We start from the raw sequence: 18,755 nt of genomic DNA on the forward strand, positions 1-18,755 counted from the left end.
TTTTAGTATTAGTTTTATACTTTATATACGAATGCAGTATTTATTGTTGAATTACTATTATTATTATATTTTCAGTTTTCATTTAAATTTCAGTTTGTTTTATTTTTATTTCAGTTTTAGTTATAGTAATTTCAGCAATGCACCTTTTTTATTTCAGGTAATTGCCAAGGCAGCATTTCTATTTTTCAATTTAATTTTGTAAGTTTCTGTTTTATTTAAATTTAATTACCAAACATATATTTAATAGTATTACTGTAGTTTTAGTTAACAGTATCCACACTGTTTGTAATACATTAATGTTAATATTTATTTAAAATATAAAATTATTAATAAATGCTGTAAAATATTGTTCATTGTTAGTTCATAACACCTAAAGTGTTAACTATTGATGACCAATTGAACCTTACTGTAATTGATTTCATTGATTAGACCTCTGGGTTTAGTGAACACTAATGTGTGGTTGATTACTAAATTAAAGTTGAAGGCAAAGTGCTCAAAGTAGACACGATGCACAAGTAGTGACACTTTGTTTGGGGTGTCAGAAACACTAACACATCCCAGTGACAACTGTATCACATTACCCATCAAGAGAGCTGCTGGGTATTCTCTGTATTAAAAGGGCAAGGTCAACGTAACCTTTCTTGTTAGAACAGCTGTAGTCACACATAATAGACCTTTCAAGTGCATGGTATCGAGAGGTAGTACATCTATAGCATGTTTGTTTTCTCAGCTGCTGGACACAAGAGGGAGGGAGGAGGACTCATGATTACACTGCGCCAGCATACATTGAGCTCTATAGGTTCATAGGGATGGAGGTGTTACTGTAAAGGGTCACTAAGAGGGATTTTATGAGCTGGTGAAAGATGTAAAGGGTCAATACACTTAATGAGTGAGTTTTTTTTGTTGTTGTAACGAACAGTCTTTGGTGCCACTGTCAGTATAGAAATTACACACTTCATCTTTTGCATTAGGAAACTTAGTTTAACATATAACAAAGAGGCTGTGGAAATTTGTGGGCTTTCACGTCATGTCTTTATGCCTACTATTTCCATCTCCGTGACACATTCCCCTCTATTAACCCCACCATGTCTCATGTCGAGATCTTTTTACTACACATGAGCTAATGTTGTGAAAATAGACACATCTGTTTCACTAAGTGACGTCTCATCGACTTGCTTGTCTGGTGCAGTCAGCTTGATTATGCACAGGTATGGATCTATCCTTACTCTCCTGTCTTATGAGGGAGTGGCTCACAGAGAGCATAATCTGAGACTAGAGATGGAGCCCATGTCAGTGTATCATCTTTAACCGCCTGTTGAACAAGGGCAGGAAGATTCTAGCTTCTAAAATGGGGTTTATTGATTTTTTTTTCCATGTCTTTTATCAACATTGAAGTTGCTGTTGAAGCTGTGATGACGTGGTTACCACACATGCTGTACACACAATGTTTAGATCTAATTTCTGCATTTATTTCTTTTATGTATATTATTTATTTATTTATTTTTTAACTATATCAATAAAAAAGACAAAAACCTCCTGGAAAACAGTGTCTGAAGCTTGGATTGCTACAAATATATATATTTTTGTCGTCTTTTCCAGTACCAAAACAAGACTGATTTACAAGCAAAGATACTCTTTTCTGGAAAACAAAAATAGTGAACATAAATGTGTTTAGATACTTATTCAAAAGTATGAATAAATAAATTGTTTGGAAAAGTATTTGTTTTTAAGTGTAACTCAGAAATTTAAATTTAGTGAAAAATAAATATACTAGAATGTATTTGAAATGGATTTATTTCATGCTAAATATACTACAAATACATATTACACATTTACATTTTCATACTTTATAAAAAAATATCCCGCAATTGTACTTTTGGTATACTGAACTGGTACACCTAAAGTCTGCTAAATTGGAACTAATAATTGGAGCTAATTTGTATTTTAATTGTGCAGAATTAGTGCTAAAGTCCAACTAAAGATATACTGAAGTATATTTGATTGTTCTAAAGTGGAACTACTACAAGTATACTTTAGTTACACTTTAAATATCTTGCAAGACCAGTATTATTCAGAGATCATACAATCCTCATCAATAGTGACATTAAAACACACTTTAGGCTTAATATTAAGGAATATTTATTGTGCACAAGTAGTACTCCAAGTAAAGTTTAATTAGAATTTTCATATAAGTCTTGAGCATTATGTCAGTAAATATGTTAATAGATTTGAAGTATACTTAGCATGAAATAAATGTAATATATTTTAAATATTACTTTTTTACTAGGGTAATTAGATTAATGAAACAATTAAAAAATTCATCAAATTTATCTTGCTCTTGATATTTCTACTGGAAAACAAGACAAAATACTGATAAAGACAATGTTTTTTTTTTTCTAGTGAATCGGGTTTGGGTGCAGTTGACACACAATCACAGTCAGTTCTGCTTTTATAAAGGGCAGACCCGCCCTCATATGATCTATAATTCACAGAAGTCTTGCATTCCCCGTGGTGACGAGTGAACCCCGATGCCACTGAAACTGAGAGGCTTATATCACCTGAATTACAGAACCGATGCGTGTTTACCGCCATGTGTCATATGCCATCATCTATCATCCTGCAACAGTGTAGATACCCTGAGATCTGCCACGTTCAAAGACAAAGAGCTTTGACTGCTTTGGAGGTCTACCCTGAGGCAAACTTTACCGGTGGGACAAAAAAAAAAGCCCTGATAAAGACAATAATGGAGAGAAAGACACAGGGATAAAGCAAGTGTAACCCAAGTACCCCAGGCCGGGTGTTATGCCGTCTGTCAATGCCGGAGTGTGTTTTTACGAGGCTGTGGTCAGACAGCATAAAAAGCCCAGAAGCAGTAAAACTGCCACAGAAATCACACTCTGTGTTTTAATAATGCCACTTAGGCACATACTCTTGAGCAAGAATAACAGGGAGTGAATGGTGTGCATTCTTCCACACGAGACCCTCCACAGGGCAAAGGTTCGAGGAGACCCAACGCTTGAGGTTTCAAAGAGGGAGAACATCTCTGTTTCCAAGGTTTTGCGGCAGATGAAAGTGAAACTCCGCTTTGAGAACTCTGCATCAGTGCAATAGGCTGTCTCTAGGTTTTTATGCATCTATTTAACTGTACTTTTATACCAAACGCTTTGCTTTGCTTTGTCCTTCATCAATTCACTTGCGTCCTTCAACATTTCTGGCCTTATTCAACACTTTTTAAGCTTGGTGAAGAAGCCTCTCAGTACTTAGTGACACAGCATATTAACAGTAATCTCTGAGATATGGGACTTGTAATTGAAGTTCATTTCCAGATGTTGGAGTGAAGTCGGAGAGTAGAACACCCAATATGTAGTGAATGTTTGCAGTTTTCGGTTCCTAATTTAATATTCCTACTGTTCCATTAACAATGGCAGGATACAGGGGCTCTAGAGGGGAGCAGAATGCGAGCACTTTTCACAATTAACATACAATTCTTATCCCGTTTTTTTTGGTATTTTTTTTTTTATATTCGAGCCATTAATCATGTCTTTTGTAGTGATAACAATTAGATACACTACCAAAGACTTGATAAAAAGTGACAGTAAAGACTTTTACATTGTTTTAGAATTTTTGATTTCAAATAAATGCTGTTCCTTAGAATCCTGAAAAAACAATGTATATTAAGCAGCACAACTGTTGATACAACATTGATAATAATAATCAATGTTTCTTAAGCATCAAATCAGCATATTAGACTGATTTCTGAAGGATCATGTGACACTGAAGACTTTACCATCACAGGAATAAATTCCTATATTGAATAAAATACATTGAAATAGAAAACAGTTCATTTAATTGTAATAGTATTTCACAGATTTTACTGTATAATATTTCAATTGTACCGTATTTTTGATGAAATACATGCAGCCCTGGTGAGCATACTTTTGAATGGTTGTGTATGACACATGAACTGTTATTAAAACACATGAAATGTTTTAAATGTCACTTAAAATGGTGCCACCTGGAGAGTCATTTGAACACTTTACTGTTCATCATGGAAAGAGAAGTAAATAATCTCATTCCATGTCATTAAAAAGTTGCTAATGCTATGCAACTAGTGAAATGTCAAGTACAAGGAGTCAATAAATCAGTGTTTCAAAATTTCTTTGGAAATAACACTTTCTCTAGCATTTTGTCAAATTGCTAATGTTTTTGTGAAACAAAATGTCAATCAGTGACAGCAGGTTAAGCTTTTTCACACTGTATTTTCTCTATATTATGCTGTTTCATAAACCATTTCAGAAACTACATGGCATATTTGTACTTTTAAAAGTAAAGTAAAGTCGTGACGTATTGTCAAGTATGGTGACCCATACTCGAAATTGGTGCTCTGCGTTTAACCCATCCAAGTGCACACACACAGCAGTGAGTAGTGAACAAATGCACACACACACACACACACACACACACACTGTGAACACACACCCGGAGCAGTGGGCAGCCATGCTGCGGCGCCCGGGGAGCAATTGGGGGTTCGGTGCCTTGCTCAAGGGCACCTCAGTCGTGGTATTGAGGGTGGAGAGAGCGCTGTACATTCACTCCCCCCACCTACAATCCCTGCCGGCTGGGGACTCGAACCCGCAACCTTTCGATTACGAGTCCGACTCTCTAACCATTAGGCCACGACTTCCCCACAAAGGTCCATTTGTCTCTCGAGACAAGACAAGTAAACTGCAAAGAAGGTAGACAGTAATTAAATGGTTTAAAACTGAAACCAAAAGTTGACCTTTAAAAAAGTTATCTAAATTTCATGTTTGTCAACTACTGTTTATGGCTTCATTTTTGTCAGGGGAAAAAAAAATCTAACAAACAATCCACCTGACTTACAGAATGTATTTTATAATTTTATTTTGGATTCATATTCCAGACACGCTTGAAACACAGACACGCACTGAGTGAACAAAAGGTGAAAGAACATTTGGCCTTTTTCCTGTGTTTGTGGAACATGTCACTGGTTTCCTATGGGATTTTACTCCAAACTGTCACTCAGTCTGAATGAACGTAAAACTTTGTGTCAGAACATTGTTAGTCTAATTGGAGGGAATTTCCCCCTGTACAGAATAACACACACTGCCATATTGCAGTCCCTGTTTGAACAAAATTCCTTCATACTGTTACGTCCCATGACGTAGTATTTACTGTGTATGTTGTTCTGGCGATGTTTTCTCCCCTCCTTTCGTGTTTTTCTCTTTCTCTCTCTCTCTCTCTCTCTCTCTCTCTCTCCCCTGCAGTACTCCAAATCATCAACAGCTGATGTTAATTAGCAGGAGCTTGGCAGTGTGTATAAAACAGCAAAGAAACCGGGTTCAGGAGGAATCCCTTTTCGGCTATCCCGGACGAGCCCCCAATTGTTATGTTCCCACTTTAGTTCCGCAGTCTAGGGGTTTTAAAGAAAGACGTAACAATAATAAAGAAATAAGCGTGAGGAATCCCTTTTCTTCTATCCCAGCTCTAGCTGTCTTTCACATTAGGTCAAAAAAAAAAAAAACATTTACACAACACCCTTTTAATTCACACCTGGTCACAAAAAGGAAGCTGAGAGAGAGTTTACTTAAATAGTTATTTTCTTTATTCAAGGTGTAACCAATATAGTTATGAAACAACTAAATATCAGAGAGCAAAAACAAATTAAAGTATAGAAACCAAATCGTCAGAAGAGGGCCAGGCCAAAATAACAAACAAAACAGGGGCTTACTAAAGTTTAAACAAAGTTAAATTCCCTAAACAAAACAAACAAAATTAAAGACATTTATCTTACCTTTCTCCCTGACTAACCAACAATAAACAGGAGAAAAGTTTAAGGAGTGGATACTCCAAACCAATTGGCGCCCAACTCCCTACACGGTTTAAACTCACATAGTTTAAATTGTCATTATACTCAGACAACACTCAGACAATAGAATTCACAAATTTTTCTTTGTCAACTACAGTTAACACCAACAATGTCTGGGATAGCCGAAAAGGGATTCCTCACGCTTATTTCTTTATTATTGTTACGTCTTTCTTTAAAACCCCTAGACTGCGGAACTAAAGTGGGAACGTAACAATACAAATAAAGTACTTTTTCTCTTTTTTGCTTTCTTTTTTATGGTTCTGTAGGTGCTTACAAAAGCACCTAAAGAAATAGTTCACTCATACATGAAAACTCTGTCTTGAATTACTTACCCTTATGTTATTACAAACTTGTACAACTCTGGAACAAAACAAGGAGAAATGTTGAATATTGCACTTGCCATTTGTACTTTTCCATACAATTACAATGAATGGTACTGAAGCTTTAAAGCCTGAAAAGGACCTAAAGCACATACAATAGACACAATAGAAGTTAACATATAGCTCCAGAAGACATGAAATATGGCGCATGAGTTGTATTGACCTCTTTTATGATACTTTATGGTGCTTTTGGTCATTTTAGAGCTTGACAGTCCAAATCTCCATTCACTCTCATTATATTGAAAGAGATATCCACCTTTTGTGTTCCACAAAAGAAAGTCATACAGGTTTGGAGTAACATGGGGGTGAGTAAATAATGACAGAACTTAAATTTTTGGCTGAACTATCCCTGTAGATGCAAGCACTGGTTTGCCTGCAGCTTGTGTAGGAATAACGGTGACAGGGTGTGTCTGTGTGTGTGAGCCTTAATTCACTTTCCACAAACAGAAACATAATCTCAGCACCTATGAGTCACCGTACTTCTTTACCCACCACATCGTCCTTTTGCTTGCTGCTTTTTCCCCCTCTTTATAGGAGACGGTCGGGGAAGTGATAAATTCTGTTTGTCCTCTCTGCAAACTCCGAGAGAGTCTGAATTGCTTTTTTTTTTACTTTCATTGAAAGGGTTTTTGGAGACGATCAAGTATTTTATTAAGATTACTCTGTTAGAAGTGGTGGGATACCGACGACTAAAACAGAGGCGATTGAGATGAATTAAGTCAAAGGAAAGCTCTCCTGATTTAAAAGTACATAATTTTTCATTAAGCTCCTCGCTCTGTTTATTTGCGTGCTGCTAACTTTTCCATGGCTTTAATGGACGCTGCATGAAAAGAGCCTTTCATGTGGAGAGAAATGAAAAAGGCAGCGGAAAACCAAACACACACTCAGCCCAGAGGGACTGCATGTGTGGAGCTGTGCTTCTGGAGGGAATCTTACAGTGGCCGGGACATCCATACGTCTCACAGAGGCAAGCGTGTTAATGGCGAATGATGAATTTTGGGGTTTTCTGTTTGATTTACATCTGGAATACATATGAGTGTGCAGTACATCTTAATTATTATTAAAAAATAATACTGACTCGGTAATTCATAAATATCATTACATTTTGGGGCTTTCCACCACATTATATTTTACAGCCTTAACTAACCTTGCTTTGTTGCTCATTTCTGAATACACTGTCAATATATTGTCTGAAAATATTATATGATATATTAAGACTTTCTGACACACAGTCATGAGGGTAAATGATATCATGATATATTTTCCTGTTTTATGCTTTTTCTGCATGTTAGTCACACCACATGACTTTTGATTAGGTGGTTTTTCAAAATCTAGTTAAAATCATGCTCATAGTAGAAAAGCTGTACTCGAGTCATTGTATGCATGCATTTTTCATGTATTTTAGAACAGTCTAATCGATAGGACAAAAAAAATACCCAAAATCCACTCTTCAACTTTCTCCTTGAGTCCAACCAAGTGACGGAAAACCCCTTTTTGCAGAGTGATGTATTGTGAAAGGGTGTTTCCCCCGGATAGCCGATCACCTCATTTTCATTTCTGCCCTGTTTTTGACAAGATGAGTGGACTTGGGCACAGCGGTTTGTTCCCTGTGTGGAAAAGTATTTATTGCCATCCCGAAACAATTGCCATTCCCTGAGGCAAATTGAGTGTGGAGGAGAGCTTTCGTCTCCCTCTATCTTTTATGACTTTAAATTCCTCTCGTCTTTCAAAGGCGGCGGATCCGATGATCTTGGGTGGGCCCTTGAATGGCTCTTAATGACAGAGCGGAGGCGGAGGCAGAGGCGGCGATGCACCCGCTTATCGGCCGAAAGTGAGAAGTCTTTGCGTTCCACCACATTAATTCTTCACAACGGATTCGAGTGGGAAAACGAACAAAATTTGACCCTTGCCACTTATTCTTCAAAGCGGGATGACTTTATTGGGTTTCTCATGGTCAAATTACTGTAATTTTGCTTTTATTTGACATAGTTATTTTGTCCCGCGTTCTGGTTCTTTTAAGGCCTTGAATGGCCACAGAGCAGTCAAGAGTGAAATAGTTCCCTCTTTCAGTAATGTAGACAAATATAGTTCTTATTTTGGTTAGGCGGGGTGCAGCATTACATTTCCTAACCATTTTAGGGAAGGATATTTCAACGGATCATAAGTCATAAAAAGTTGCATCCATGAGTAGTGATTTGAAAATGATAATGATTGTTGCTTACTTCATTCGCCATTATTAAGGTGTAACTAATAATTAATACAGCAGGAGCTGTGAATGTCCCAGGCTTTGCAGCGGTGTGTGTGTCTGTGTGTGTGTGGGTTTGGCCGGACCGAGAAAGGGAAGTGGCACTGGAGGGAGGAGACTGTGCATCACTGCTCTACAGATCCTGATGTGATAATGGAGTAATAATAGCAGGCCTGCCACCACCCATCTCCTACCACATCACTCTTAATGCCAGCTCTCGCTCACTTTCTGTCTACGTGTCCCTCGCTCACTCAACCATTTCCCTTTTCCTGTTTCTCTCTCTCTATCTCCAGCCACATCAGTCTGCTCTCTCTGCAGAAATGCTACTGTAAAAACCTGTTCATTGGTTAACAGAGTTAACCATGTAGTAACGTATAAGGGCGTAGGTTTGCTTTTGACATTGGTGGGGATGAGTAGAGCACGACCTCTCCACCCCGCAGCTTCATCTCATCTAAACTCTTTATTTATGGTAGCCAACATATTCATAACTTCATCATTCATAAACAGAGGGTTTTTTCATGTTTGTAGGCTGTTTTATAATTACACAATTTTGATTTTGTGAACAAACAACATTAGTCTTAATCACGCCTAACTTTATTTTAATATGAATCGAAATTAACCCAGGATGATTCTGAAAGAAAACTTTACTATTGCTGTAGTATTGAAACTTTCATATTCATCTGATTGACAGATAAACGTACGCTCTTATTTCAGTGTTTTTTGTATTTTGATGTTATTTCAGCTAACAGTTTGCTTTGTACATTCAGTTTACCGTAGCTAAAGTTAAAGAGTGTCCGTGACAATTCAGGATGCTGTTTCAAATTCTGTCGCACCACAGAGCATCACTCGCATAGTTTACTATAAAATCACATTATATTTGTCCCAAATTATTTTTAATGTAGCCAACATAATGACTTCATCCTGTCTGTATATATGCTTTATATAGAGTGCTAATAGCCATAGATCACGCTTTTTTTCTGTTTTCTCTGTCTTGTCAAACACCGTATTTTAAACTCATTGATGCAACTTTGTTAATTCCTGAAGTGAACTTTTATTATTTTAACTGGACTGCTGTGAACTGTGTGCAATACCTGTGAGTTGTTCTGAATGCGGCTCCACTTCTCCTCTGGTGTGCGACCTATTCTTACTCCGTCGATGTATTAAATGTCCTTGAAAGCGCGCCGTTAGGTAATCTCAATGGTAAGACATATTTCAGATGCATCCAAAAAATACAAAAACATATATATTTATATTTGTTTGATCAAAATTATTGCTAGGGACAATTTGGTAGTTCCTGGATATTGGTCCCTATAATACCCCCCCCCCCCCCTCCAATTCTACGGCCCTGGTAAACCAATATAGTGATCAATTATATTAGATATTACATGGTAGTTATTGTATTTTTTAAGATACAAAAGCCATTTTACTAGTTCAAGTAGAGTGGTATATTAATATTGTATCATTAATATAGTATAAAATAAAATATAGTATAAAATATGCAGGCATGGATTCTGTACCACCTGAACATTATCACTGTATTTTCCAGTGAATTTCTGGCAACCACAGCTGCAAACCTTTTAATTATAGATTTTGACCAGATTTTAGACTTGCAATAAAAGAAGCAGGACAGAATTTCCCTCTCTGTCTTCCTTCTTACACACACCAGCAAATAATATAAGCATGCTGTCAGGTCAGCGATATTCTTGATTATTTCGCTGTGACTCACGTTGTGTCTTTTATAAACGTTTGTTGGCATGTGTTATGAGGATGACTCATAATTTCTGTCGTTGCTTTCAAAGGGCAGCACAATTTTTTGATAATCTCATGCCAATGTACGGCACATGGGACTTTTCATTTCTACCTGTCTAAGACTGTTGCGGCTTGTTTCTTTGTACGGTTCCTTGCATCTTGAATGTTACGTTTTAGTGACTGAAACATGGCTTAAAACAAAGAGTAAGCAGGCTAAGAATGAAAAAAGAAACATAATCCCCTGTAAATATAGCCATTTCATGCAATAATTGGTTTAGGCCTGATTTCCATACTGCAAGATGAGACTTTAAAGCATCTTTCCATTGCTCAAATCCCAAAGCATTACTTCCCTCCATTAGCTGTCTATACTCTAGAAACCATTATGCAGACTTTGCTTTTTGGAGAAGAGAGAAATGTGATTTTCCTCTTATTCTGAAGATTATCAGAGGAGCTCTTTTAAGGGAGGGAGGTTTAATATGCACAATATGTTATTTCCTCTCGTTCTACCTCGTTGGAATGCTCTTCCCACTCCGAGCTATTGCTTGAGCTTCTCTTTTCCTGCTTGGCTCTCTGATAGTCTTCAAAGACAGCATTGATGTCTTAATCAACCTTCTGAAAATGCCATCATGCTTCATGGATGGTATTTTTTGATGGTATCTGAAGCCATAATTTTGTGGTGTGGTTTATTTTAGCTTTTGTCTACATGTCAGATTGTGTCTTAATTAAATTATGAACTTAAAATCTGGGATGCTAAATTAAAAAAAGGAAAAAAAAGAAGAAAATAATAATACACTATTTCTAGGTCACTAATAAAATTTGTACTTTCTAAATGTATGTTTTTTTTTTTTTTGGTTCAACTTGACACCTGTATTATTTATCGGTGCAGCAATTTTCAATGTTAAAATATAATGTTTTAAATACAAATATAAAATATACTATATGAAGTACTGTTCATAATTTTGGATGTTTTTGTTTACTTTTGAAGGAAGTTCACTAATTCTTACGTTGCATTTATTTGCTGACAGTAAAAACAGTAATATCGTGAAATATTATTACAATTTTAATTTTTTTTTCTTTTTTAATATATTTATTTAAAAATGTAATTTATTCCTGTGGTTGCAAAGCTGAATTCAGCAGGCATTATTCCAGTATTCACTGTCACATGGTGCTCAAGAAACATATCTTATTATTATCAAATCTGAAAACAGCTTAATATTTTTGTGGAAACCCGGATACATTTATTTCAGGATTCTTTGATGAATGGAAAGTTTAAAAAAAACATTTATTTGAAGTAGATTTTTTTTATAAAATTATAATTGTCTTCCCTCTGCTAATATATATATATATATATATATATATATATATATATATATATATATATATATATATATATATATATATATATATATTCAATTTTGGACCCCACTGTGTATGTTATTAACTATATGAAATTATTCATAACTATTTTGTTTTTCTGTTTCAGTTGAGTCCAGAGCAGCTGGTTCTTCTGTTGGAGTTTCTTCTAGAGGAACCAAAGCTGAGTCTGTCCACACTGAGACTCCTTCAGACCACTTATAACCTACAGGCCCAGGATGCTGAGGTAACCAACACTCCTACATATATTTCCACATCATACCGCTGCACTGGACTGTTTACTTCACCTCCAGACCTTCTCCCAGCATCACTAATGCTTATCCATCTATTGAGACTGTCTGCTGTTTTGTGGTCTCATCATTTGCATTGAATTCTTGGTTGAGACAGTCAGGAAACTAAAAACATCTGTTTTTATGGCTTCAGTGCATTCACATTATTGTTTTAGTAGTTCATAGTTGTTGAAGACTGATCCCTTTCTTTGTAATCTTTTCAATGTTGAAATGGTTTATTCTATGATTTTTAGGAGTTTGGGGGCGGAGCGTTCAGAAGAACTATTGGAAAAAAACAATCATTATTTTTCATTACGTCGCACAGGAAAAAGTGTTCTTAATACCTTCATTTCTTTTGCTGTTTCCTTTCCACACCTTTTCAAATATTGACTAGAGGCAGGCTGAACTCATTTGTCATGTCTCCACCAACACCTCTTATGTTCACAGCTGAAAAACCACACCAATCCATCAGTCTTATAATTTTATGTCACTCTCATTTTAGAGTTTGTATACTGTAACACCAATATCACTGACATTTACTCTTTTACTCCACTGAATAAGTTGCTTGCATTTATTTGTAAGTAATCTCGTCATTCTGTTTAAGATACAGAGGTTTTGAAAATATCATGTCTATTTGAATTCCCTGAAACGTCCTCTTGCTTGGCCGTATCAGACGAGCACGAGAGAAGCTATCTGATTTCTCTCAGATCATGTGGCGAGTTTTCTTCTTAAGACTTACAGGGGTTTCGGGCCATGCACTGCGCTCTTTGAGAAGCGCACGCTAGCCAAACGCTAACCTCTGTGGTATTTGCCTCCTGATTCAATTACTGTCCCAGCAGCCAATTAGGCCACTTTGTTATTCTTAGTCAATTCAGAGGAGGCCAGCTTCTGTTTGGGAGCAAAATTTGGCAGGCCAGCAGTGACCTACCACAACGTTCTTTTGAAGTGAAGCACTATTTGGCAGCGTGAAAGATGTAAGATAATATGAAACGGTGACCACAGTAAGTCCCAGACTACCACAGTTAGTTTCAAACTGAGGCCCAATGGGAGGTTTTCATCAAGACCTTCCAGGAAAAACAAAAGGCCCTCTAAAAATAAATCAGGTTATTACTACCACGTGCCCCTCCCTCCGTCTCACCCGCTCTCTGGCTTCTTTTCTCCGCTGCTGCTCCCAGGTTCCGACGGTCATCTTTTCTTTCAGACAGATTTAATTCTCCTAGCCATTTTTTTACCATCCTGAAGCACCGTCGCCATTTAGCATTCGATTTTCCTTTTGTGAATTGCTGCCGACACATAATTTTCATGTTTTAAAATAGATGTGAATCCTTATTAGCTGTGCATTTTTATTAGCGCTGCATGAAAATTGCTTTAAGGTCACAATAAAGTTGAGAGGTGTGGTTGGCGCCACTCAGTCTGTGTGGGTCATGACTGGGCGTTGTTCTCACATAAGAAATGAATCACTGGATATTTCACAATTAGTGGTGCTTGCAAAGGCAAGCATGGCCATTAATATTGCTCACAGTAAGGGTTAGGGATTCAAACAAACCCCTAACACTGAGTATTAAAGGCAACTCGTCATTGCTCGTCTACAGACATGAATTATGTCTCTGAGTGTGTGGCTTGTTGAAGAGACAGGTGCTATTTACTTCTGTAAAGTGATCAGACTTATAATTTTCACCAGGCATGCAGTAAAATGGGTGGAAACATCCTGTAGACTTACTTTGAATGAGGGTTCTGAACCATATCTAGAATCAGAATATCACTGAGAACTGGAAATGGGATCTTTCGACTGAACCTGAACATGCTCAGAACACCTTAGCAACTGCATAAAGATTGTCCTGGAAACCACCTACAGAATCTTATTGTGGTAGTTTTGCACAGGAAAGCACCACATATTGGGATTTTATTTATTGAATTTGACTTGAGTTGCTTTATTTGAAGTAAATCAGCTGAAACTATCACTTGATGCATTTAAGAATATTTAGTTTATATTCAAAGTTTAAATGAGTTATAACACTATGGTGCATTTAGAAGAATACTAGCGGGTCAAATTTAGGACACAGGTTTTAGTTAATACGCCTTCATTACAGCCTCCATTCCATTACACAATATCGTACTTCACAAGCCAGCGTAGGAGTTTTTCAGGTGTTTGAACAGTATTTGGGATGGATTCCGCTTAGATTAAGCATGCCAATCAGGAGAGAATAGCACCTCTCACTCCTTGGCGCGTCATGTGTGCCATGTATTTCGTGCGAGCACAGGCAAAAGCGTGAGGGCTAAGCGTTGTGGTATGCTGTTTCATGTAAGGACTCGTGTGTGTATGTATTGCACGTGTGAGTGCGAGTACCATCTGTCGGTCAGGCACACAGAACGCATTGTATCACAGCTACTTTCAAAGCCCAGTTGCAAAGTTCACATGGACAACCAGCCAGGAAGAGAGCAATTGATAAAAGGCATATCAGAAATCTGGATGTGCATTTTGTGTTCCTGCAGCCAGGACAAAATTCCTGTTTACTATTTTACTATATTATAAAAGCCGTGTTTACTATTTATACTTGTTTTATGTATGACAACAGAAAATATGTAAATGTGAACAGCTTTATTGGGCATTCAGTTGTATTACAGTATGTGATAGTTCATAGAGTAGAAGATCTGAAGTGCCAAAAAACAATGCTTTGCTCGTTTGCCAAGCCATGATGTCTCTCGCTCTCCTCGCACGGACCTTTAAAGGTAAATAAACCTAAACTATTATTTATTTCAGTATTAATTTCATTAAACAAGTTAAAAATGTTACTTCAATTTAAAATAACTTTTTTATTTTTATATATTTTAAAAGGTAATCTATTCCTTTGATGGTAAAGCTGATTTTTCAGCAGCCATTACTCCAGTCATCAGTGTCACATGATCCTTCAGAAATCAAACATGCTGATATCAACATTCACATTTCTAAACATTTTTGTGTGAACTGTAACATTTTTTTTTTTCAGGATTCTTTGAGTAAATAGAACGTTCAAAAGAACATATTTTACAGTGTTAACAGAAATGTTTTGTAATGTAAAAGTCTTTAATGTCGCTTTTGATCTTTTTTAAGTTAAAATAAATTTTATAGTCAAGTCAAGTCACCGTTATTTATATAGCGCTTTTTACAATGAAAGCAGCTTTACAGTAATAAACAGAAATGGTTTCGAAATAGTTTGCCGTATAATATAAATATATCTAAAAAATAAATTATGAAAGTGGTTTTAAAAATGACATCCTTGGTTTTACTGAAAGATTTTACTCTTAGATGAGAGCTCATCTTTATGAGGATGTGTTTGCATCTGTACTGGAGCAGAAAATCCTATGGTGATTTGGGCATGTATTATGCTAATTACTGTACTCTTGTTTAGAGTAATCCTTTTCTCTCAACACTGGATTGAGAGTAATGTGTGTGAGAATAATATACACCTGGAAACTTTGTGTGGGAAACTTTTCTGTACACAGTTATTAGTGAATGAGGCCCTGTAACTGTAACTACTACATTAAACCCAATAACCATTTCACTACATGAAAACTACCAGAAAGCACAATCAACATTAACCAAATAACTGTAATTGTACAGTAATTGAACTCAAAGTGTCTTCTGGAATGATCTGTTCCCAGGGCGGTGTGACCCACGGCAAGTGTTACAACATTTAAGGGTTGCACCTTTGACGTATTATTAAATATTGCATCACTGGTGATGAATGACTTGCGGTTTTTATCTGCTTTGGACGGAGCTTCTGTAGTCCTGCCATCTGCTGTATCAGGAAGTCCATGCAAGGCTTGCATATCTTTATATCAATCTTGATGCGCGCGTATCATGTCACCATGTGTCCAACATGGCTTAACCTACTTGTTTTAAAAGGCACGTATTGGGATATTAGCTTGTGCATGGTATAAGCTTGTGCATGCATGGTTACGGGTTTTCGTAATTGAAATTACGTGCATGTGTGCCGTTGTGCCCTCCCCTGTGCCCTGTATAGACCCGGCAGCTGCAGAGGGGATCAGAGTTGAGCTGCATTCCTGGGGAGACCCCTGAGGCAGGACAGCTGCAGTGTGCCTGCCTGCGTCTCTCTCTCTCCCTCTCTCCAGGGACGCAGTAATTACACGGGACATTCCACAATTTATTATTGCAAGCATACATGTAGATGCACACAGAAACGCTCCCACAGATGCAGAGTGTAATCACTGATGCTCATGGTATGTTGCTTCAGTCTGCTGTGGGCACACAGGAGTCAGCCAATCAGGCATGATCTTGCTTTAAAGGAACAGTGCATCCAAAAATGAATGCTTTATCATCATCTAATTATCCTGCTGTCTTTTGAAATTTGTAGGACTTTACAGAATGCCCAAGCTGCTCTTTTCAATGTAATCTCTTATGTCCGGTTATACATGCTTTCCTTTGACACAGCATGCAAAAAGCAGTTAATAAACACTATCTGGATGATGCACTGCATCTGCTGAAATTCTAAAAGGTGCAGCCAGTGGACATTTTGCTATCCCATCAGGCTACAAGCTCTAAGAAGCTATCAGATTTGAGAAGTTAATGAAAAATACCTTTAATTGAATATATACACCTAATGTTCAAAGATTTTATCTGTGTTTTTCAAAAAAGGCTCCTGTGCTCTCCAAGTCTACATTTATTTGATAAAAAAATACTGTAAAACAGCAATATTATTACAGAATAACTGTATTTTCTTTTAAATTATAATTTAATCCTGTGATGGAAAAGCATATAGATGAATAGGAGACAAAACTACAGAATGTCATATTTTATTATTAGCCGTTTCAACACATACATGTTTTACCAAATAAAAGGTGGCATGGTGTTTTGAGTCATTGTCCTGATGCAATATGAAGCACTTCCCAATGAATCTGGTGGTGTTTTCTTGAATATTGGTAGGCAAGATGGTTATGTACCCTTCCAAATTCATTCTGCTACTGTCATCATACATTAAGCCATCAGTAAAGTTGAGAGGGCCTGTTCCAGAGACAGCCATACATGCCCATGCCATGACATCATCTTCACCATGCTTTACAGATGAGGCTGTATGCTTGGGATCATTTGCAGTTCCCTTTTTTCTCCACATTTTTGCTTTCCCATCACTTAGATAGAGGTTCATCTTTGTCTCATCGGTCCATAAACACAGTTCCAAAACTCTTCTGGCTCACCTTTGTGCTTTTTTGCAAACTCTAATCTTGCCTTTCTGTTTTTGGTGCTGGTCAGAGGTTTGCATCTTGCTGTGTAGCGTCTGTAATTCTGTGTCAAAGTCTCCTGAGGACAGTAGATTGTCAGAGCATCACCCCAGCTTTCTGGACGTTGTTGGTGATTTTACAGACATGTCTTTTAGGATTCATTTTTACAGCTTTTAAGATTTGTCTGTCATAAACTACTGTTGTTTTCTCAGCCGATCAGGTCGTTGTTGGTTACTGGTGGTTTCCAAACTCTTGATTTCTCCATGCCCTTTGTTTTTGCTAGAGCTCTAATAGACTTCCTCTTTTCTTTTAGCATCCAAATTGCTTGCTTTTCTCTCAAAGTCAGCTCCCTCGTCTTCATCCTGGTTTGTGTGTCATCATCGAATGCAAGATTCAGAATGCAGAAGTAATGGATATAACTGATACGACACATTCCCTGCTTTTAATATCTGAAGAATTAATGCAACAGGACACAGCTGATCACTTAGAAACTGTTCCAATACTTATGCTCACATCAGATAGAGGGGTGAAACTCTAAAAGTGCTGAACTTCTTAGCTGGTAAAACATCTATGTGTTGAATCACTCAATAATAAAATGGGACATTCTGTAGTTTTGTCTCATATTCATCTTTTAATCATATTTGTAAATGTCTTGACTCCACAGCCAACAGCAATTTTGTATTTACTGTTCCAATACTTTTGGAGGGCACTGTGTGTGTGTGTGTGTGTGTGTGTGTATATATATATATATATAAATATATATATATATAAATATAAATATATATATATATATATATATATATATATAAATATAAATATATAAATAAAAAATATAAATATATATATATATATATATATATAAATTTTTATCATTACAAATGTCTAGTGTTCTTTTAATCAGTTTAATGTTGAATAAAAGTGTTAATTTATTTTTTAAATCTTTAAACTACAAATCTTCCCCAAACGTTTGAATTATTGCGTATACATAAATGTAAGTTAACTTAATGTAAATTAAATAAAATTTTATATATGGTATGTGTTATATAGATTTTATAATATTATGTATTATATGTTTAATATTTTTATAATGTGTGAATGTATTATTTAAAAACATCAGTGTTCCATACTGTTCATATGCTGGGTTTAAGGTTTTGTGCAATAAACAGAATGAAATGTTAGTAATTGGATGAACTGTCCCTTTAAGCCATCAGATCATCATTTTCACAATTTTCTCTCACATTCACCACCTTCAGTACTTCTTAAATCCTTCCTTTTTCCATCAGTTTTAATGAGTGAGCTACCTGATACCTTGTGCGTATTAAGTTCATTGGATTCTTCAAGTGTCCTCAGGTTCGGTTAATGTAGGTCAGGCTGTCTGACTGAACAAAATGTCTTCCTGTTGTGGGAGTTTAGATCAGTGTTATCATTAACTCTATTACCACACCCCAAGCGAGAGCAGACTTTCTCCCATACACACAGGTTTCTTGCTGTTTGTGTCTAGACAGACGCACACTAGGCCTGCTATTCTGTGTGAGTATCTGAAGGATATGCCCTTCTGCTAATTACTGATGGGTGTTTTCTCTAGTATGTGACTGTCGTCAGTGAGGCTTTTGTGGGCTCCGGGCGGTTCTGTG

At 36.7% G+C, this 18,755-nt stretch overlaps 1 protein-coding gene across 1 annotated transcript in view; it reads left to right on the plus strand.

The window, feature by feature from the left end:
* Positions 1–18,755, plus strand: part of LOC306848800 (aminopeptidase O-like) — a gene marked incomplete at its 5' end in the record, with an annotated part of 79,877 nt that overhangs the window by 49,338 nt on the left and 11,784 nt on the right. The window contains one exon of the mRNA XM_079383565.1: positions 11,745–11,861. Within this exon, the coding sequence (XP_079239691.1) occupies positions 11,745–11,861 (117 nt within the window). The remainder of the gene's footprint in view (positions 1–11,744; positions 11,862–18,755) is intronic.

The sequence above is a fragment of the Barbus barbus genome (genome assembly GCF_936440315.1).
Source record: "Barbus barbus genome assembly, chromosome: 28".
Lineage (NCBI taxonomy): Eukaryota > Metazoa > Chordata > Actinopteri > Cypriniformes > Cyprinidae > Barbus > Barbus barbus.